The following is a 22106-nucleotide window of genomic DNA, read 5'->3' as shown; positions in this document are numbered from 1 at the left end:
ATTGGACCCCAAAAGTTGTTCTGCAATTTGTCCTGAAGATTCTGACATCTGATATGTAGGGGTAAATCACTGTTTGGGTGCATAGCTGTGCTCGGAAGGGAAGGAGCACCGTTTTACTTTTTCAAGGCAGAATTGGCTGGAATTAGGATCGGACGGCATGTCGCATCTGATGTGCCTAAACAGTGGAAACTCCCCAATTCTAACTCCAACCCTAACACCAATACACCCCTAACCCTAATCCCAACCGTAATCCAAACCCTAACCCCAACCCTAACTTTAGCCCCAACTCTAACTCTAATGGGAAAATGGAAATAATTTATTTTTAAATTTTATTATTTTTCCCTAACTAAGGGGGTGATAAAGAGGGGTTTGATTTACTATTTTTTTTATTTTGATCACTGTGATAGGGTCTATCACAGTGATCAAAATTAACCAATAGAAAAAAATCTCTTATTGTTGCCAGGTGCCGGCCGGCAGATCTCGGTGGGCGCACTGCACATGCGCCCACCATTTTCTCCCAGAAGAACAAGCCAGTGGCCCGGGGGACTTCAGAAGGGCTTGCAAGGACAACGGAGGTACTGGAGGGGGGTGATCGGGGAACCCTATTTCTATATCCTCTGATCTGTGCGATCACATCAGAGGAGAGAGAAATTAAATGGAAAAATCAGACTTTTTTTGTGGTCGCCATTGTACCGTTAATAACGGCGATCGCAACACTGGGGTCAGTAACAACCAACCCGAATCATGTTCACCAAGACCCCGAAGAAATTCCGACGCTGGGGGCGCTATAACCTTAAACCTCAGTGCCCTTAAAAAGCCGCAGCTGCATGTGTCGCGGCTGTGTGACAGTCACGACACATGCATGGAGAGCCCAACAAACAGGCTCTCCATGCATGTGTCGTGACTGTGACACAGCTGCGACACATACAGCTGCAGTGCTGATCAGCTGATCGTCCGGCGCAATCCAGGAAGCAGGGTTTCCTCTGCAGCTTATTCGGCAAGTCCTATAGCTTGGCGAATAAGAGGGAACCTGAGCAAATTCGCTCATCTCTAGAGGTGATAACCTTGATCCAGAAGTGGGAGCACCAAATCCCAAACAATTTTCCTACCCACTCCCAGGACAGGGGTGGCATTCAGGGGGTTGAATCCACGTGTCCTTCCCTTCATAAACCCTAACCTTGTGGGTGTACCCTGAGGTACTCTCGCACAGTTTGTACAGCTTAATTTGAGAATTTGAGCCTCTCCTTGAAACGGATTAGGGATTCATACACGCAGATGTTCCTTTGGGAGATGTACATCTCAGCAAACCTGTTGCTGAAGTGCTCAATGACCGGCCGAACTTTGAAAAGTCAGGCACAATTGGGGTCACCTCAGGAAGACACTGTGCATTGTCATTGTAATGCAAAAATTTGTGGATGGTCTACATTTATAATGCAAAAATTTGTGGATGATCTACGTTTATGGGTCACAGCCATGCAAAATACTGGAGTGTTGTTCAAAACGTCAACACCAACATTGCCAAAGTTCTGGCTTCTTCACTAACCCCATTTAAAGATTAAGGCCCCAAAATGTCTTTCTTCTGCATCTACAGGGGTCCCAGTTAGAAAATAGAGTAGTGGTATTTTGGACCAAAAATTGCTTGGCATACAAATTTGTCTCGACCACCATGAAATTCACAAAATCCTCTGAGAAAAAGTCTGTTTCTGTGAGGCTGATAAAAATTGGATACTTGACTGTGCCACAAAATCTGGAATCTATGGCTCACAATCTTCGGGTGGTGAGGTCCATTTTCTGTTCTGGGACTTCTGCGTGGTGGTTTGGCCTCAGTTTAGGAGGAGGAAAAATGAAGGTGGCTTCCTCTCCTTCACTATCAGCGTCTGAGGCAAGGAAAACGTATGCCTTCTCCGCTGAATACTGTGTAATACCAAATACCGAATAAAAAAATAATCAAAATTTGGTAAAAACAAACACACATGTCAGTTAAAAAAAAAAAAATTACTGAGTACCCGCAACAATCTGACACTAATCCTGACTGTATTCAGTAAAAAAAAATTAATACTATAGTATACACTGATTACTACTACATATTTTTTACTGTGCCTAATGTAATCCTATCAACTAATAAAAAATGTTGTATTCAATATTTTTTACGCGTGTGCATGCGAAAGAAAAGCACCACAATTGGATGCTGATCAACGGCTCAATAGCTTTAGGACGCATGAACGGATGTAGTGTAAAAACGGGGATTTAAAAAAAATTGAAAAAAGAAAAAAAAAAGCCCTGGCCAAAGAGGAGCATTGGTGTCACTGATGAGCACTGGACAGCTTCAGGATGCATGAAGGAAAAAAAAAATCTGCCACAGAAGGAGAGACCTGGTCTTGGTGGCAGAAGGGGGGTTGGGAATTAGGAGAAATCAGGGATCAGGAATGTCTTCTTTCAGGAACAGCAACACCAGCAGAAGTGATGGCACAGGCTTGAAAAGGTAGATGTCACTACAAGGCCCAGCCCAGCATAACAATAACCGCTCTGCAATGTCTCCAAGCCGAATCAGGAAGTGCACTGAAACAACTGGAGCTGGTAATTTATTCTTACATTTCTAGGAGGAACAACAACGCAGTGTTTGAAGAAAAGAAAGTTCGCAATTGTTTTATCATGTTCACTGAGAGAGACAAGTTAGGAGTGGAGACAAGTGAAATTCAGGAGGCTGTGCTACACAAGAAACACGAAAGCAAATAAGATGACTGGATGGGTAAACACTCGGCAAATGAGATTTAATGTTGATAGATGTAGAGTAATGCACCTAGGATGGAGTAGTCCCATTGTTGAATATACATTAAATCGGAGAATAATTGGTATTAAACAACAGGAGGACTCGGGTATTCTGGTTACAAGTAAGCAGAGCAGCAGTACTCAATGTCAAGCAGCAGATGCAAAAGCAAACAAGGTTTTAGAGAGTGTATAAAAAGAGATAAAAATCCAGTGAGATCAACAGTTACCCCTATAAAAATCACTTGTGAGGCCACATTTAGAATATGGGATCCTATTTTGGGCTCCACATTTATAAAACGAAATTCAGAAGTCAGTTCAAAGGTGGGCAACTAGATTATTACATGGGATGGAAGGCCTCTCATATTATTATTATTATTATTTATTATTATAGCACCATTTATTCCATGGCACTTTACATGTGATGAGAGGATGGAAAAGTTAAACTAGTTTATCTTAGAAAAAAGACGTCTCATAGGGGGATATCATTTATTTGTATAAAGACATGTGTGGTTAATACAAAGACCATACTAAGGACCAGGGGGCACTCATCACGGGTGGAAAAAAAAAGGCGATTACAACAGTTAAAGGAAAGGGTTCTTTACAGTTAGAGCAGTAAGACTGAGGAATGCCCGACCACAAGAGGTATTAATGGCAGAAACAATAAAAGCTTTTAAAAAAGGGCTGGATGATTTCCTCAGTCCACATAAGATTGTGGGTGATAGCTACATAGGTTGAAAAAAGAACTAGGTTGAACTCGATGGACTATTGTAAATAGAAGAAAGATTGAGATTAATTAAACTTACCTTCTTTTTAACTTTTTCCCAATAACTGGAAGTGGCTTGAGGGCCAATTTCTTTCTGAAATTCTTCATACTTGCCCGATCTGTAACTACATCGATAAGAGATTGCCAGGACCCCTCATGAAGACAAGGGCCCTAAACAACATAAGTGTGACAAAGCGAATAATGTTATAAGTTGTGCAGAAATATTGTCACTTGCCATTTCACACCAGTCCCACCCAGCTATGCCAATGTGGGCGAAGAATGGGTGGGACAGGGTTTCACTAAGTGACACCTTTCAAAATCATGAAAAGTTATGCCACTTTAGTGGGGTAACGTACGCCAGAAATGTGCTCCAGCCCATGATTGGAGTACAATTCTACCAGAGGCGCGTAGCACCTTTATAATGAGACAAATTCACCAAGTGGTGTGCGTCTTAACCCCTTCATGACCCAGCCTATTTTGACCTTAATGACCTGGCCGTTTTTTGCAATTCTGACCAGTGTCCCTTTATGAGGTAATAATTCAGGAACGCTTCAACGGATCCTAGCGGTTCTGAGACTGTTTTTTCGTGACATATTGGGCTTCATGTTAGTGGTAAATTTAGGTCAATAAATTCTGCGTTTATTTGTGATAAAAACGGAAATTTGGCAAAAATTTTGAAAATTTCGCAATTTTCACATTTTGAATTTTTATTCTGTTAAACCAGAGAGTTATGTGACACAAAATAGTTAATAAATAACATTTCCCACATGTATACTTTACATCAGCACAATTTTGGAAACAAAATTTTTTTTTGCTAGGAAGTTATAAGGGTTAAAATTTGACCAGCGATTTCTCATTTTTACAACGAAATTTACAAAACCATTTTTTTAGGGACCACCTCACATTTGAAGTCAGTTTGAGGGGTCTATATGGCTGAAAATACCCAAAAGTGACACCATTCTAAAAAATGCACCCCTCAAGGTGCTCAAAACCACATTCAAGAAGTTTATTAACCCTTCAGGTGCTTCACAGCAGCAGAAGCAACATGGAAGGAAAAAATGAACATTTAACTTTTTAGTCACAAAAATTATCTTTTAGCAACAATTTTTTTATTTTCCCAATGGTAAAAGGAGAAACTGAACCACGAAAGTTGTTGTCCAATTTGTCCTGAGTACGCTGATACCTCATATCTGGGGGTAAACCACTGTTTGGGCGCACGGCAGGGCTTGGAAGGGAAGGAGCGCCATTTGACTCTTTGAATGAAAAATTGGCTCCACTCTTTAGCGGACACCATGTCACGTTTGGAGAGCCCCCGTGTGGCTAATAATTGGAGCTCCCCCACAAGTGACCCCATTTTGGAAACTAGACGCCCCAAGAAACTTATCTAGATGCCTAGTGAGCACTTTAAACCCTCAGGTGCTTCACAAATTGATCCGTAAAAATGAAAAAGTACTTTTTTTTCACAAAAAATTTCTTTTCGCCTCAATTTTTTAATTTTCTCATGGGCAATAGGATAAAATGGATCCTAAAATTTGTTGGGCAATTTCTCCCGAGTACGCCGATCCCTCATATGTGGGGGTAAACCACTGTTTGGGCACACGGCAGGGCTCGGAAGGGAAGGCGCGCCATTTGACTTTTTGATTGGAAAATTAGCTCCAATTGTTAGCAGACACCATGCCGCGTTTGGAGAGCCCCTGTGTGCCTAAACATTGGAGCTCCCCCACAAGTGACCCCATTTTGGAAACTAGACCCCCCAAGAAACTTATCTAGGTGCATATTGAGCACTTTAAGCCCCCAGGTGCTTCACAGAAGTTTATAACGCAGAGCCATGAAAATAAAAAATAATTTTTCTTTCCTCAAAAATGATTTTTTAGCCTGGAATTTCCTATTTTGCCAAGGGTAATAGGAGAAATTGGACCCCAAATGTTGTTGTCCAGTTTGTCCTAAGTACGCTGATACCCCATATGTGGGGGTAAACCACTGTTTGGGCACACGGCAGGGCTCGGAAGGGAAGGCACGCCATTTGGCTTTTTAAATGGAAAATTAGCTCCAATTATTAGCGGACACCATGTCACGTTTGGAGAGCCCCTGTGTGCCTAAACATTGGAGATCCCCCACAAATGACACCATTTTGGAAACTAGACCCCCAAAGGAACTAATCTAGATGTGTGGTGAGGACTTTGAACCCCCAAGTGCTTCACAGAAGTTTATAACGCAGAGCCATGAAAATAAAAAAAAAAAATTATTTTCTCAAAAATGATCTTTTAGCCTGCAATTTTTTATTTTCCCAAGGGTAACAGGAGAAATTGGACCCCAAAAGTTGTTGTCCAGTTTCTCCTGAGTACGCTGATACCCCAAGTGTGGGGGTAAACCACTGTTTGGGCACACGTCGGGGCTCAGAAGGGAAGTAGTGACTTTTGAAATGCAGACTTTGATGGAATGGTCTGCGGGCGTCACGTTGCGTTTGCAGAGCAACCTGGTGTGCCTAAACAGTAGAAACCCCCCACAAGTGACCCCATTTTGGAAACTAGACCCCCCAAGGAACTTATCTAGATATGTGGTGAGCACTTTGAACCCCCAAGTGCTTCACAGACGTTTACAACACAGAGAAATAAAAAATCATTTTTCTTTCCTCAAAAATGATGTTTTAGCAAGCAATTTTTTATTTTCACAAGGGTAACAGGAGAAATTGGACCCCAGTAATTGTTGCGCAGTTTGTCCTGAGTATGCTGGTACCCCATATGTGGGGGTAAACTACTGTTTGGGCGCACGTCGGGGCTCGGAAGTGAGGGAGCACCATTTGACTTTTTGAATACAAGATTGGCTGGAATCAATGGTGGCGCCATGTTGCGTTTGGAGACCCCTGATGTGCCTAAACAGTCGAAACCCCTCAATTCTACCTCCAACACTAACCCCAACACACCCCTAACCCTAATCCCAACTGTAACCATAACCCTAATCACAACCCTAACCACAACCCTAATTCCAACCCTAACCTTAAGGCTATGTGCCCACGTTGCGGATTCGTGTGAGATTTTTCAGCATCATTTTTGAAAAATCCGCGGGTAAAAGGCACTGCGTTTTACCTGCGGATTTACGGTGGATTTCCAGTGTTTTTTGTGCGGATTTCACCTGTGGATTCCTATTGAGGAACAGGTGTAAAACGCTGCAGAATCTGCACAAAGAATTGACATGCTGCGGAAAATACAACGCAGCGTTCCCGTGCAGTATTTTCCGCACCATGGGCACAGCGGATTTGGTTTTCCATAGGTTTACATGGTACTGTAAACCTGATGGAACACTGCTGCGAATCCGCAGCTGCCAATCCGCTGCGGATCCGCAGCCAAATCCGCACCGTGTGCAGATAGCCTAATTCTAAGGGTATGTGCACACGCTGCGGAAAACACTGCGGATCCGCAGCAGTTTCCCATGAGTTTACAGTTCAATGTAAACCTATGGGAAACAAAAATCGCTGTACACATGCTGCAGAAAAACTGCACGGAAACGCAGCGGTTTACATTCCGCAGCATGTCACTTCTTTCTGCGGATTCCGCAGCGGTTTTACAACTGCTCCAATAGAAAATCGCGGTTGTAAAACTGCAGTGAAATGTGCAGAAAAACTGCGGTAAATCCGCCATAAATCCACAGCGGTTTAGCACTACGGATTTATGAAATCCGCAGCGGAAAAATCCGCAGAGGACCAGAATACGTGTGCACATACCGAAACCCTAACCCTAACCCTATTCTAACCTTAGTGGGGAAAAAAAAAAAAAATCTTTATTTTTTTATTATCCCTACCTATGGGGGTGACAAGGGGGGGGGGGGGGTCATTTACTATTTTTTTTATTTTGATCACTGTGATATAACCTATCTCAGTGATCAAAATGCACTTTGGAACGAATCTGCCAGCCGGCAGATTCGGCGGGCGCACTGCCCAGGGAGAAGACGGACGGACCCCGGGAGGAACGGTAAGTATGATGGGGTGGGGGAGGGGAGCACGGGGGGGGGGGGGGATCGGAGCATGGGGTGGTGGATCGGAGCGCGGGGGGGTGGACTGGAGTGCAGGGGGGTTGGATCAGAGCACGGGGGGGTGATTGGAGCACGGGGGGAGCGGACAAGAGCACGGGGGGAGCGGAGCACAGCATGGAGGGGAGCCGGAGCAGTGTACCGGACAGATCGGTGGCTTGGGGGGGGGGGCGATCGGTGGGGTGGGGTGGGGGCACATTAGTTTTTCCAGCCATGGCCGATGATATTGCAGCATCAGCCATGGCTGGATTGTAATATTTCACCAGTTTTAATAGTGAAATATTACAAATCGCTCTGATTGGCTGTTGAAAGTGAAACAGATCGTAGCTACGGGGGGGGGGGGGGGTGAAGCCACCCCCCCTGGGCTGTACTACCACTCCCCCTGTCCCTGCAGATCGGGTGAAATGGGAGTTAACCCTTTCACCCGATCTGCAGGGACGCGATCTTTCCATGACGCCACATAGGCGTCATGGGTCGGATTGGCACCGACTTTCATGACGCCTACGTGGCGTCAAAGGTCGGGAAGGGGTTAATTAGGCACATCATACTCTAGCAGGTATTGGCCCTTTCATGTAAACTAACTGCCAACTTTACTTAATACCTTGCTTTCCCAAATCCTTCTGTAACCTGAGCTGTTCTCCTAGTCACATGATATCTAGCGGAGAATTCGAAGACGTCCTGTGAGGTCACGTCAATTTCTCCCCGATTTCCTGTCTCTGGAATCTGATGCACAATCACAGCAATGTGTCTTGGAGAAGCTCTATGCAGCAGAGCTCATTCATCGCTTCTGTGCATACAGCTGCAGACACAGCTTTCTCGTGTATATGTATGATACACATGTATACACGCTTCTCTATAACCTGTATAATGTACACTACCATTCAAAAGTTTAGGGTCACTTAGAAATTTCCTTATTTTTGAAATAAAAGCACAGTTTTTTCCAATGAAGCTAACATTAAATAATTCAGAAATACACTCTTTACATTGTTAATGTAGTAAATGACTATTCTAGCTGCAAACGTCTGGTTTGTAATTTAATATCTTCATAGGTGTATAGAGGCCCATTTCCAACAACCATCACTACAGTGTTCTTATGGTACTTTGTTTGCTGTGTAACAAGGCTAATGGATGATTAGAATGCCCTTGAAAACCCTTGTGCAAGTATGTTAGCACAGCTGAAAACAGTTTGGCTGATTAGAGAACCTATAAACCTGACCTTCCTTTGAGCCAGTAGAGAATCTGGAGCATTACATTTGTTGGTTCAATTAAACTCTCAAAATGGCTAAAAAATAAGAAGTTTCATGTGAAACTCGACAGTCTATTCTTTTTCTTAGAAATGAAGGCTATTCCATGCGAGAAATTGCCAAGAAACTGAACATTTCCTACAATGGTGTGCACTACTCCCTTCAGAGGAGGGCACAAACAGGCTCTAACCAGAGTAGAACCAGAGCAACAAGACAAGTACATTAGAGTCTGTAGTTTGAGAAATCAGCGCCTCTCAGGTCCTCAACTGGCAGCTTCATCAACTCCTTAAGCCCCAAGGGTGGTTTGCACGTTAATGACCGGGCCAATTTTTACAATTCTGAACACTGTCCCTTTATGAGGCTATAACTCTGGAACGCTTCAACGGATCCTGATGATTCTGACAATGTTTTCTCGTGACATATTGTACTTCATGGTCGTGGTAAAATTTCTTTGATATTACCTGCATTTATTTATTAAAAAAACGGAAATTTGGCGAAAATCTTGAAAATTTCGCAATTTTCCAACTTTGAATTTTTATGCTTTTAAATCACAGATATATGTCACACAAAATACTTAATAAGTAACATTTCCCACATGTTTACTTTACATCAGCACAATTTTGGAACCAAAATTTTTTTTGTTAGGGAGTTATAAGGGTTAACAGCTGACCAGCAATTTCTCATTTTTACAACACCATTTTTTTTTAAGGGACTACATCACGTTTGAAGTAATTTTGAGGGGCCTATATGATAGAAAATAACCAAGTGTGACACCATTCTAAAAACTGCACCCCTCAAGGTACTCAAAACCACATTCAAGAAGTTTATTAACCCTTCAGGTGTTTCACATGGGTTTTTGGAATGTTTAAAAAAAAAAAAAAATGAACATTTAACTGTTTTTCACAAAAAATTTACTTGAGCTCCAATTTGTTTTATTTTCCCAAGGGTAACAGGAGAAATTGGATCCCAAAAGTTGTTGTGCAATTTGTCCTGAGTACGCGGATACCCCATATGTGGGGGTAAACCACTGTTTGGACACACGGCAGAGCTCGGAAGGGAAGGAGCACAGATTTATTTTTTCAACGCAGTATTGTATGGATTGAGATCGGACGTCATGTTGCGTTTACAGAGCCCCTGGTGGGCCTAAACAGTGGAGACCTCCCAATTATAACTCCAACCCTAACCCCAACACACCCCTAACCCTAATCCCAACCCTAACCACACCCCTAACCCCAACACACCCCTAACCCTAATCCCAACCCCAACACACTCCTAACCCTAATCCCAACCCTAACCATACCCCTAACCCTGACACACCCCTAACCCAACCGTAAACGTAATCCAAACCCTAACCCCAACTCTAGCCCCAACCCTAACTTTAGCCCAACCCTAACCCTAACTTTAGCCCCAAATCTAACCCTAACTTTAGACCCTTCCCTAACCCTAACCCCAACCCTAACCCTAATGGGAAAATGGAAATAAATACTTTTTTTAATTTATTATTTTTCCCTAACTAAGGCAGTGATAAAGGGGGGTTTGATTTATTATTTATAGCGGGTTTTTATGTTTGGTAGCTGTCACACACTAAAAGATGCTTTTTATTGCAAAAAATATTTTTTGCGTTACCACATTCTGAGAGCTATAGTTTTTCCATATTTTGGTCCACAGAGTCATGTGAGGTTTTGCTTTTTGCGGGACGAGTTGACGTTTTTATTGGTACCATGACATTTTTTGATCGCTTTTTATTCAGATTTTTGTTAGGCAGAATGAACAAAAACCAGCAATTTGTGAATTTCTTTTGGCTGGGGGTGTTTATACCGTTCCGCGTTTGGTAAAATTGATAAAGCTATTTTATTCTTTGGGTCAGTACGATTACAGCGATACCTCATTTATATCATTTTTTTTATATTTCAGCGCTTTTATACAATAAAAACTATTTTATAGAAAAAATAATTATTTTTGCATCGCTTTATTCTGAGGGCTACAACTTTTTAATTTTTCTGTTGATTACACTGTATGGCGGCTCGTTTTTTGCTGGACAAGATGACTTTTTCGGCGGTACCGTGTTTATTGATATCCGTCTTTTTGATAACGTTTTATTCCACTTTTTGTTTGACAATATGATAAAGCATTGTTTTTTACCTCGTTTTTTTTTAACGGTGTTAACTAGTGGGACACTTTTATAGGTCGGGTGGTTACGGATGCGGCGATACTAAATATGTGTACTTTTATTTTAGTTTTTTTGTTATTTACATAAAGAAATGTATTTATTGGAATATCTTTTTTTTTTATTTAGGATTTTTTTTTTCTTTTTACACATGTAAATATTTTTTTTTTACTTTTTTACTTTGTCCCAGGGTGGGACATAATGCTATGGTGTCAGATCGCTGATCTGACACTTTGCACAGCACTGTGTCAGATCAGCGATCTGATAGGCAGTGCTGCAGGCTTGCCGGCACCTGTTCTCAGGCTTGCCGGTGCTTGCAAGCCACCTCCCTGCAGGACCCGGAAGGAGCCGCACAGCCATTTTGGATCCAGGGCCTGAAGGGAGGAGACGCCCGGAACAATGCGATCACATCGCGTTGTTCTAAGGGTCTCAGGGAAGCACGCAGGAAGCCCCCTCCCTGTGTAATGCTTTCCTATGCTGCTGGAACGTTGCAATCAAGTTTAATCGCAGTGTTCCGGGGGTTAATGTGCCAGGAGCGGTCTGTGACCTCTCCTGGCACATAGTGCCGTATGTCAGCTGTGATAATCATCTGACACACGGCCACGATCGGCCATGCTCCCCCCGTCAGCACGGCTGATCGGTGATGACGTTCTATCCCGTCGGTAGTCATAGGGGCCCAGACCACCTCCACGGGATAGTACGTCTAATGTCAGAAAGGGGTTAATCTATTCCATGGTACACAATGACTCACTGATAACAGTATGCTACTGACAGAGGAGGGACTTGCAGCTCATTGGCTCCTATGCAAAAGCTCCAAATTATTGCAAGCCTTTAATAGCATTGATTATTTTATATAGGCAAAAGGGACTTTTGGGGCCCCCTAAACTCCAGGGCTTGGGTGGGATTGCAACCCCTGCACCCAATGTAGTTACGCCCTTGGCTACTAATGTTTATTTCACCAAGAATTAAACTAACCTCTGGTCCAGACTTTACAGACAAAAAACCTTCTACAGCTGTCAAGGTACCTAAAAATTAGAAAGAAATAAACAAATAAAGTATTTTCCTTGTATCTTCCCATCCACATAAAACTAACAATGAACCATAAAATGTGTGTGACTATTATTATGAAAATCCTTAGGCCAGGCTCACATGCAGTGTTTCACAGCTTTTTAAATACAAATAAAATTTCGGAAATCTCATGTACACACTTTTTTTTTCCTGACTGAATTTGAGAACTGCAGAGATTTTGAGAACGTAGAAAAATACGAGGTTTGAACACAGCATTTTTACTTCCAATATAGCGGGGAAAAAAGCAGCAAAAATGCTGCATATGAACATAGCCTTATTGTCTATGCTACATGGCTGTCGCACTCAGATTGTACTCATAGATTTTAATTAAAACATTAACTTTAATTAAGGATATGAATAACAAGAATAACAAATATCTATATATAATAATCGCCAGTTGGGACTTCCGGCCGCTGTCCCCGAATCCCATAAGGCACTGCGGCAGTGTCACTTGCGCCTGCGCAAGTGACATACATATCTCCGCTATTCCCGCACATGCGCAATAAAAGCCACAACTGCGCGCTCTACCCGTGCATACGAGCTGTTACTGCGCCTGCGTGGGGAATAGCGGTGACGTCTATGTTAATTTCACCGCACTCCCGATGCGACAGCATCAGGCCTATTTATAGTATACAATAAGAAAGGGTAAAGTCTATATCGGATATTGCTAGGATATAAGGAGGTTCCAGTAATACAAAACGAAAATGTTTAAAGTCCATGTGCAGAAATTAGGTTGATAAAAAACAAGGTCCAGATCAATATATTTGTCGCCTATGTCCTCATAAAGAAATATAATCTATTTATCCCGATAGCACATACTTTACAGTAAAGGACAGTGACAACAAGAGTTACCTCTCCTGGAAAATCAGTATCATACACTGGACCCTATGCCAAAATATGGAACTGGCAATCATCTATTCAAAATTTAGTTGAAGTTTCCAGGGTGATGGTACAGATATTTGTTATGGCATTAACCCCTTCATATCATGCTATTTTAAGATTTTATTCTTTCATCTGCTTTCAACAGCCTTAACTTTATTTTTATTGTTCTGTCCACATAGGGGCTTTTTTTCGGGGAACAAGTTGTACTTTTGAATGACACTATTTATTATATCATGTGACATTCTCAAAACTTGGATAAAATTCCAAGTGCGACAAAATTGATAATAAAGTGCAATTATAATTTTTTTTATTTACCATGTGATTCTGGTGTTTAGATTTTTTTCTCATTATGCCGTTTACAGAGTGGATAATTAATTTTATATTTTGATTGACTGAACTTTCATGATTGTAATGATAACATGTAATTTTTTATTTCTTAATAGCCCTCCATACCAGCAATGCCTGCCAAAGGTAGACCTCTGCCTCCCACACCACAAAACAGAAGATGACCAGTGTTACTATATTGTTATGATCTGGTGGTTTAGGAGCAACATGGAACGAGCTCTGAAGGAAGTGGTATCTGTACTGACCGCAGCCCTAAGCTCAACACAACACTAGAAGTAGCCGTGGGATGCTCCTAACACTCCCTAGGTACCTCGTCACAGCCTGAGAACTAACTACCCCTAAAGATAGAAACAGGAAAACTATCTTGCCTCAGAGAAAATCCCCAAAGGATAGATAGCCCCCACAAGTAATGACTATGAGTGGAGAGGGAAAAGACATACAAAGAATGAAACTAGGATGAGCATAGGAGGCCAGTCTAGCTAGATAGATAGGACAGGATGGAATACTGTGCGGTCAGTATAAAACACTACAAAAAATCCACACACAATTTACAAAAATCTCCACACCTGACTAAAGGTGTGGAGGGTAAATCTGCTTCCCAGAGCTTCCAGCATCACAGAATTAATTCATACTGACAAGCTGGACAAACATAGAAAGCACAGAACGGATAAGTCCACAACCTGTGGACAGAAAAGAGCAAGCAAGGACTTAGCTTTGCTGAACTGGTCAGGATAACAGGGAAATCCAAAGAGATGTGAATCCAACCAGGAACCATTGACAAGTGGCACAAGCTGAAGGAAAGAGCCAGGCTAAATAGCCGAGCAGAAAAGACAATCAGTGGAAGCAGCTGCTGACAGCTAAATCCAAGGAGCAGCCATTTCACTTAAAACCACCGGAGGGAGACCAAGAGCAGAACTCACAAAAGTGCCACTTACAACCACCGGAGGGAGCCCAAGAGCAGAATTCACAACACTTTGTGTAGTAACTCTGCAATGCTTCAACATATTCAATTGATTTTGAGCCTGTTTTTTCATGACACATCATACTTTATGATAATGATAAATTTAGGCTATTTCTATAAATAAATGCAAAACATATCAGAAATTTGACAAAAATGTAAAAAAATAAGCCATTTTCAAACTTTGAATGGTTAGCCCATTAATCCAGATAGTCATACTACACAAACACATTAATGAATAGTGTTGAGCCACCTTCCTAGTGTTTGGGTTTGGTTCAATAACTGGCACGTGAACGACGAATGTTCGTCTAACGTTCGATGAATACCGTCGAACCCCATTGAAACCAATGGCAGGCAAACACAAACACATACAAACACATAGAAAACACATAGAAAAGGTGTCCAAAAGCTGACAAACTGCTCAGAAGACACAACAAACACATAGAAAAGTCATAACTACATATAGTCATGCAAAAAGAAAAGAGGTGGAGGAGTAAAAGGAGGAGGAGACACAGATATAGGCATGTAATGCCCTTCTAAAATCAAGAAAGGCTGGAGTAAAAATCTAAAATCACTCTACCAACACCCAGACGTCTTGACAAAAAAAAATAAAAAAAGAAATATCTTTAGGTAGAATGGCAGTGGGTCCATTCACAACACTTTCCTTAGAAGACGTACTGGTACCCCCGTTTGGAGTTGTGCCAAAAAATTAACCCAATACATTCAGACTAATCCACCATTTGTCATATCCAAGGGGCAGGTCAGTAAACGACAACATCGATGTAGAACCAAATACAGTACTATGTACTGTACCTCCTTTGAAGAGGCAATCAGGTGGGTCAAGAAGTTGGTAAGGGGCACCCTAATGGCCAAAACAGACATTGAGGGGGCGTTCCGGTTACTACCTGTGCCTCCGAATAGTGTCCTCCTATTGGGCTGCTTCTGTGAAGGAGCATACTACATAGATCGCTGTTTGCCCATGGGGTGCTCCATATCCTGCTCACTATTTGAGGCATTTAGTTGCTTCCTCGAATGTGTCGTCATGGACATTTGTAAGGCGGCACATATTATCCATTACCTCAACGACTTCTTATGCCTGGGCCCAAAAGATTTGCCACAGTGTAAAAACACGCAGTAGTCCACCTGTGAGAAGGAGAGAGCTGGAGGGAGAGTGGAAACCCCAGAGCCGAGGGGTTAGATTGAGAAAGAAAGAAGGCGGTGTAGCTTGCTTCATGGGTGGGGTACTCTGCTGAGTAGCAGAAATTGCTACTAGGCCGAAAAGGATTTCCTGGGCCAGATGCCGTTAAAAAATAGTAGTTAGGTAAACAGGCGGTGTAGCTTGCTTCACGGGTGAAGTACACTGCTGAGTAGCACCGAATTCTACTAGGCCCAAAAGGATTTCCTGGGCTAGATGCCGTTACAAAATAGTAGTTAGGTAAACAGGCGGTGTAGGTTACTTCATTGGTGGGGTACGCTGCTGAGTAGCACCAAATTCTACTAGGCCCAAAAGGATTTCCTGGGCTAGATGCCGTTACAAAATAGTAGTTAGGTAAACAGGCGGTGTAGCTTGCTTCATTGGTGGGGTACACTGCTGAGTAGCACTAAATTCTACTAGGCCCAAAAGGATTTCCTGGGACAGATGCCGTTAAAAATAGTACTTAGGTAAACAGGCGGTGGATGGCTGGCCTACTCTGCTGACTAGCAGACACTGAAGCTTTGGAGCAGACCTCTGAATCCCAGGCCATAGTATGAGTAAACAACTCTGCAGACTGTTGTGAATTCTGTTGTCGGGCTCCCTCCTGTGGTCATGAATGGTACTTCGGCTGGTTCTGTCCATGGACTTCCTCTGGTGGGTGTTTCTGAGTTTCCTTCCACAGGTGACGAGGTTAATTCGTTAGCTGGCTGCTCTATTTAACTCCACTTAGATCTTTGCTCCATGCCACCTGTCAATGTTCCAGTATTGGTCTAGTTCTCTCCTGGATCGTTCTTGTGACCTGTCTTCCCAGCAGAAGCTAAGTTCCTGCTTGTATTTTCTTTGGTTTGCTATTTTTCTGTCCAGCTTGCTATTTTTATTGTTGTCTTGCTTGCTGGAAGCTCTGGGACGCAGAGGGAGCGCCGCCGCACCGTGAGTCGGTGCGGAAGGTCTTTTTGCGCCCTCTGCGTGGTCTTTTTGTAGGTTTTTGTGCTGACCGCAAAGCAACCTTTCCTATCCTCAGTCTGTTCAGTAAGTTGGGCCTCACTTTGCTAAATCTATTTCATCTCTGTGTTTGTATTTTCATCTTTACTCACAGTCATTATATGTGGGGGGCTGCCTTTTCCTTTGGGGAATTTCTCTGAGGCAAGGTAGGCTTTATTTTTCTATCTTCAGGGCTAGCTAGTTCCTTAGGCTGTGCCGAGTTGCATAGGGAGCGTTAGGAGCAATCCACGGCTATTTCTAGTGTGTGTGATAGGATTAGGGATTGCGGTCAGCAGAGTTCCCACGTCCCAGAGCTCGTCCTTTATTATCAGTAACTATCAGGTCATTCCGTGTGCTCTTGACCACCAGGTCCATTGTTGTCCTGACCACCAGGTCATAACAGTACAGGTGGCCCAAAGTACTAATGCATCTCAATAGAGGGATAAGAGAAGTTCTGAGACCATTTTTTTTTCTTTGCAGTGTGTTTTGTCTCTCTTTTCCCCTTTACCTCTGGGTGGTTCAGGACACAGGTGTAAACATGGACATTCAAGGTCTGTCCTCTTGGATGGATAATCTCACTACAAAGGTACAAAACATTCAAGATTTTATGGTTCAGAATCCGATGTCAGAGCCTAGGATTCCAATTCCTGATTTGTTTTTTGGTGATAGATCTAAGTTCTTGAATTTCAAAAATAATTGTAAATTGTTTCTTGTCTTGAAATCTCGCTCCTCAGGTGACCCTGTTCAACAAGTAAAGATCATTATTTCTTTGTTACGTGGTGACCCTCAAGACTGGGCATTTTCCCTTGCGCCAGGAGATCCGGCATTGCGTGATGTTGATGCGTTTTTCCTGGCGCTTGGATTGCTTTATGACGAACCTAATTCAGTGGATCAGGCAGAGAAAATCTTGCTGGCTCTGTGTCAGGGTCAGGATGAAGCGGAGATATATTGTCAGAAGTTTAGAAAGTGGTCTGTGCTCACTCAGTGGAATGAATGTGCCCTGGCAGCAATCTTCAGAAAGGGTCTCTCTGAAGCCCTTAAGGATGTCATGGTGGGATTTCCCATGCCTGCTGGTCTGAATGAGTCTATGTCTTTGGACATTCAGATCGATCGACGCTTGCGTGAGCGTAAAGCTGTGCACCATTTGGCGGTACTATCTGAGCATGGGCCTGAGCCTATGCAATGTGATAGGACTTTGACCAGAGCTGAACGGCAAGAACACAGACGTAAGAATGGGCTATGTTTTTACTGTGGTGATTCCACTCATGTTATCTCCGATTGTCCTAAGCGCACTAAGCGGTTCGCTAGGTCTGCCACCATTGGTACGGTACAGTCTAAATTTCTATTGTCCGTTACTCTGATTTGCTCTTTGTCATCCTATTCTGTTATGGCATTTGTGGATTCAGGCGCTGCCCTGAATTTGATAGACTTGGAGTATGCTAGGCGCTGTGGTTTTTTCTTGGAGCCCTTGCAGTATCCTATTCCATTGAGAGGAATTGATGCTACGCCTTTGACCAAGAATAAGCCTCAGTACTGGACCCAATTGACCATGTGCATGGCTCCTGCACATCAGGAGGATATCCGCTTTCTGGAGTTGCATAATCTGCATGATGTGGTCGTTTTGGGGTTGCCATGGCTACAGGTTCATAATCCAGTATTGGACTGGAAATCTATGTCTGTGTCCAGCTGGGGTTGCCAGGGGATACATGGTGATGTTCCATTTTTGTCTATTTCGTCTTCCACTCCTTCTGAAGTTCCAGAGTTTTTGTCGGATTATCGGGATGTATTTGATGAGCCCAAAGCCAATGCCCTACCTCCTCATAGGGATTGCGATTGTGCAATTAATTTGATTCCTGGTAGTAAGTTTCCTAAGGGCCGATTGTTCAATTTATCTGTGCCAGAACACGCCGCTATGCGGAGTTATATAAAGGAATCCTTGGAGAAAGGCCATATTCGCCCGTCGTCATCACCGTTAGGAGCAGGGTTCTTTTTTGTGGCCAAGAAGGATGGTTCTTTGAGACCTTGTATTGATTACCGCCTTCTTAATAAAATTACAGTCAAATTTCAGTATCCTTTGCCGTTGCTGTCTGATTTGTTTGCTCGTATTAAAGGGGCTAGTTGGTTCACCAAGATAGATCTTTGAGGGGCGTATAATCTTGTGCGTATTAAACAAGGCGATGAATGGAAAACAGCATTTAATACACCCGAGGGCCATTTTGAGTACCTGGTTATGCCATTCGGGCTTTCCAATGCTCCATCAGTATTTCAGTCCTTTATGCATGACATCTTCCGAGAGTACCTGGATAAATTCCTGACTGTGTATTTGGATGATATTTTGGTCTTTTCGGATGATTGGGAGTCTCATGTAAAGCAGGTCAATGGTGTTCCAGGTCCTTCGTGCAAATTCCTTGTTTGTGAAGGGGTCAAAGTGTCTCTTTGGGGTTCAGAAGGTTTCATTTTTGGGATTCATTTTTTCCCCTTCTACTATCAAGATGGACCCTCTTAAAGTCCAGGCCATTTACGATTGGACTCAGCCGACATCTGTGAAGAGCCTGCAAAAGTTCCTGGGCTTTGCTAATTTTTATCGGCGCTTCATCGCTAATTTTTCTAGTGTTGCTAAACCGTTGACTGATTTGACCAAGAAGGGTGCTGATGTGGTCAATTGGTCTTCTGCATCTGTAGAGGCTTTTCAGGAGTTGAAGCGTCGTTTTTCTTCTGCCCCTGTGTTGTGCCAGCCAGATGTTTCGCTCCCGTTTCAGGTTGAGGTTGATGCTTCTGAGATTGGAGCAGGGGCTGTTTTGTCGCAAAGAAGTTCTGATGGCTCGGTGATGAAGCCATGTTCTTTCTTTTCTAGAAAGTTTTCGCCTGCTTGAGCGTAATTATGATGTTGGTAATCGAGAGTTGTTGGCCATGAAGTGGGCATTCGAGGAGTGGCGTCATTGGCTTGAAGGAGCCAAGCATCGCATGGTGGTCTTGACAGATCACAAGAATTTGACTTATCTTGAGTCTGCCAAACGGTTGAATCCGAGACAGGCTCGATGGTCGTTATTTTTCTCCCGTTTTGATTTTGTGGTTTCGTACCTTCCGGGCTCTAAGAATGTGAAGGCTGATGCCCTGTGAAGGAGTTTTGTGCCTGACTCTCCGGGTGTTCCTGAGCCGGCGGGTATTCTCAAAGAGGGGGTAATTTTGTCTGCCATCTCCCCTGATTTGCGGCAGGTGCTGCAAAAATTTCAGGCTGATAGACCTGACCGTTGCCCAGCGGAGAAACTGTTTGTCCCTGATAGATGGACTAGTAGAGTTATCTCTGAGATTCATTGTTCAGTGTTGGCTGGGCATCCTGGAATCTTTGGTACCAGAGATTTGGTGGCTAGATCCTTTTGGTGGCCGTCTTTGTCACGGGATGTGCGTTCTTTTGTGCAGTCCTGTGGGACTTGTGCTCGTGCTAAGCCCTGTTGTTCTCGTGCCAGTGGGTTGCTTTTGCCCTTTCTGGTCCCGAAGAGGCCCTGGACGCATATTTCTATGGATTTTATTTCGGATCTCCCCGTCTCTCAAAAGATGTCGGTCATTTGGGTGGTTTGTGATCGCTTTTCTAAGATGGTCCATTTGGTACCTTTGTCTAAATTGCCTTCCTCCTCTGATTTGGTGCCATTATTTTTCCAGCATGTGGTTCGTTTACATGGTGTCCCGGAGAACATCGTTTCTGACAGAGGTTCCCAGTTTGTTTTGAGGTTTTGGCGATCCTTTTGTGCTAGGATGGGCATTGATTTGTCTTTTTCCTCGGCTTTCCATCCTCAGACAAATGGCCAAACCGAACGAACTAATCAAACTTTGAAAACATATCTGAGATGCTTTGTTTCTGCTGATCAGGATGATTGGGTGTCCTTTTTGCCGTTGGCTGAGTTCGCCCTTAATAATCGGGCCAGCTCGGCTACTTTGGTTTCGCCGTTTTTCTGCAATTCTGGTTTCCATCCTCGTTTCTCTTCAGGGCAGGTTGAGTCTTCGGACTGTCCTGGTGTAGATACTGTGGTGGATAGGTTGCAGCAGATTTGGACTCATGTGGTGGACAATTTGACATTGTCCCAGGAGAAGGCTCAACGTTTCGCTAACCGCCGAGCTGTGTGGGTCCCCGATTTCGTGTTGGGGATTTGGTTTGGTTGTCGTCTCGTTATGTTCCTATGAAGGTTTCCTCTCCTAAGTTTAAGCCTCGTTTCATTGGTCCGTATAAGATTTCTGAGGTTATTAATCCTGTGTCATTTCGTTTGGCCCTTCCTGCTTCTTTTGCCATCCATAATGTGTTCCATAGGTCGTCATTGCGGAGATACGTGGCGCCTGTGGTTCCATCCGTTGATCCTCCTGCCCCGGTGTTGGTTGAGGGGGAGTTGGAGTATGTGGTTGAGAAGATTTTGGATTTTTGTATTTCGAGACGGAAACTCCAGTACCTGGTCAAGTGGAATGGTTATGGTCAGGAAGATAATTCCTGGGTTTTTGCCTCTGATGTTCATGCTGCCGATCTGGTTCGTGCCTTTCATTTGGCTCATCCTGGTCGGCCTGGGGGCTCTGGTGAGGGTTCGGTGACCCCTCCTCAAGGGGGGGTACTGTTGTGAATTCTGTTGTTCGGCTCCCTCCTGTGGTCATGAATGGTACTTCGGCTGGTTCTGTCCATGGACTTCCTCTGGTGGGTGTTTCTGAGTTTCCTTCCACAGGTGACGAGGTTAATTCGTTAGCTGGCTGCTCTATTTAACTCCACTTAGATCTTTGCTCCATGCCACCTGTCAGTGTTCCAGCATTGGTCTAGTTCTCTCCTGGAACGTTCTTGTGACCTGTCTTCCCAGCAGAAGCTAAGTTCCTGCTAGTATTTTCTTTGGTTTGCTATTTTTCTGTCCAGCTTGCTATTTTTATTGTTGTCTTGCTTGCTGGAAGCTCTGGGACGCAGAGGGAGCGCCTCCGCACCGTGAGTCAGTGCGGAAGGTCTTTTTGCGCCATCTGCGTGGTCTTTTTGTAGGTTTTTGTGCTGACCGCAAAGCAACCTTTCCTATCCTCAGTCTGTTCAGTAAGTTGGGCCTCACTTTGCTAAATCTATTTCATCTCTGTGTTTGTATTTTCATCTTTACTCACAGTCATTATATGTGGAGGGCTGCCTTTTCCTTTGGGGAATTTCTCTGAGGCAAAGTAGGCTTTATTTTTGTATCTTCAGGGCTTGCTAGCTCCTTAGGCTGTGCCGAGTTGCATAGGGAGCGTTAGGAGCAATCCACGGCTATTTCTAGTGTGTGTGATAGGATTAGGGATTGCGGTCAGCAGAGTTCCCATATCCCAGAGCTCGTCCTTTATTATCAGTAACTATCAGGTCATTCTGTGTGCTCTTGACCACCAGGTCCATTGTTGTCCTGACCACCAGGTCATAACAGCAGACAACCCCACCCACCTGGAATTGACGATGGCAACATCATGTAAAACTCAGCAAAGGGACTAAATAAAGAGCCTCCATTGTTAGGAGTCGAGTTTCCTCTGCTGCACTGGGGGAATCTCGATCCGTCTCCGCTGCGGTCTCCCATTCTTCTCCAGCCGCGGTGGAGTCTGCTCAGCAGGGACGTCGATCCCAGCGTCTCGCTCAGTCTGACTCTGTGCGAAGAGTTACTGCTGCTTTTCCTGCTTCTGCTATTGAAGCCAGTGCTGGGCAGCGGCGAGTGGACGTTTCTGGATCTAAGTCC

At 43.6% G+C, this 22106-nt stretch overlaps 1 protein-coding gene across 1 annotated transcript in view; it reads right to left on the bottom strand.

Moving 5' to 3' along the window:
- LOC138681636 (saccharopine dehydrogenase-like oxidoreductase) overlaps positions 1–22106 on the bottom strand; it is a 214710-nt gene that overhangs the window by 85102 nt on the left and 107502 nt on the right. Inside the window, exons 5-6 of the mRNA XM_069769311.1 lie at positions 11945–11994; positions 3573–3703 (exon numbers count right to left, since the gene is read on the bottom strand). Of these exons, the coding sequence (XP_069625412.1) occupies positions 3573–3703; positions 11945–11994 (181 nt within the window). The remainder of the gene's footprint in view (positions 1–3572; positions 3704–11944; positions 11995–22106) is intronic.

Source organism: Ranitomeya imitator, chromosome 5 (genome assembly GCF_032444005.1).
Source record: "Ranitomeya imitator isolate aRanImi1 chromosome 5, aRanImi1.pri, whole genome shotgun sequence".
NCBI classification, from domain to species: domain Eukaryota; kingdom Metazoa; phylum Chordata; class Amphibia; order Anura; family Dendrobatidae; genus Ranitomeya; species Ranitomeya imitator.
This window is presented reverse-complemented; position numbering and strand designations above follow the sequence as displayed.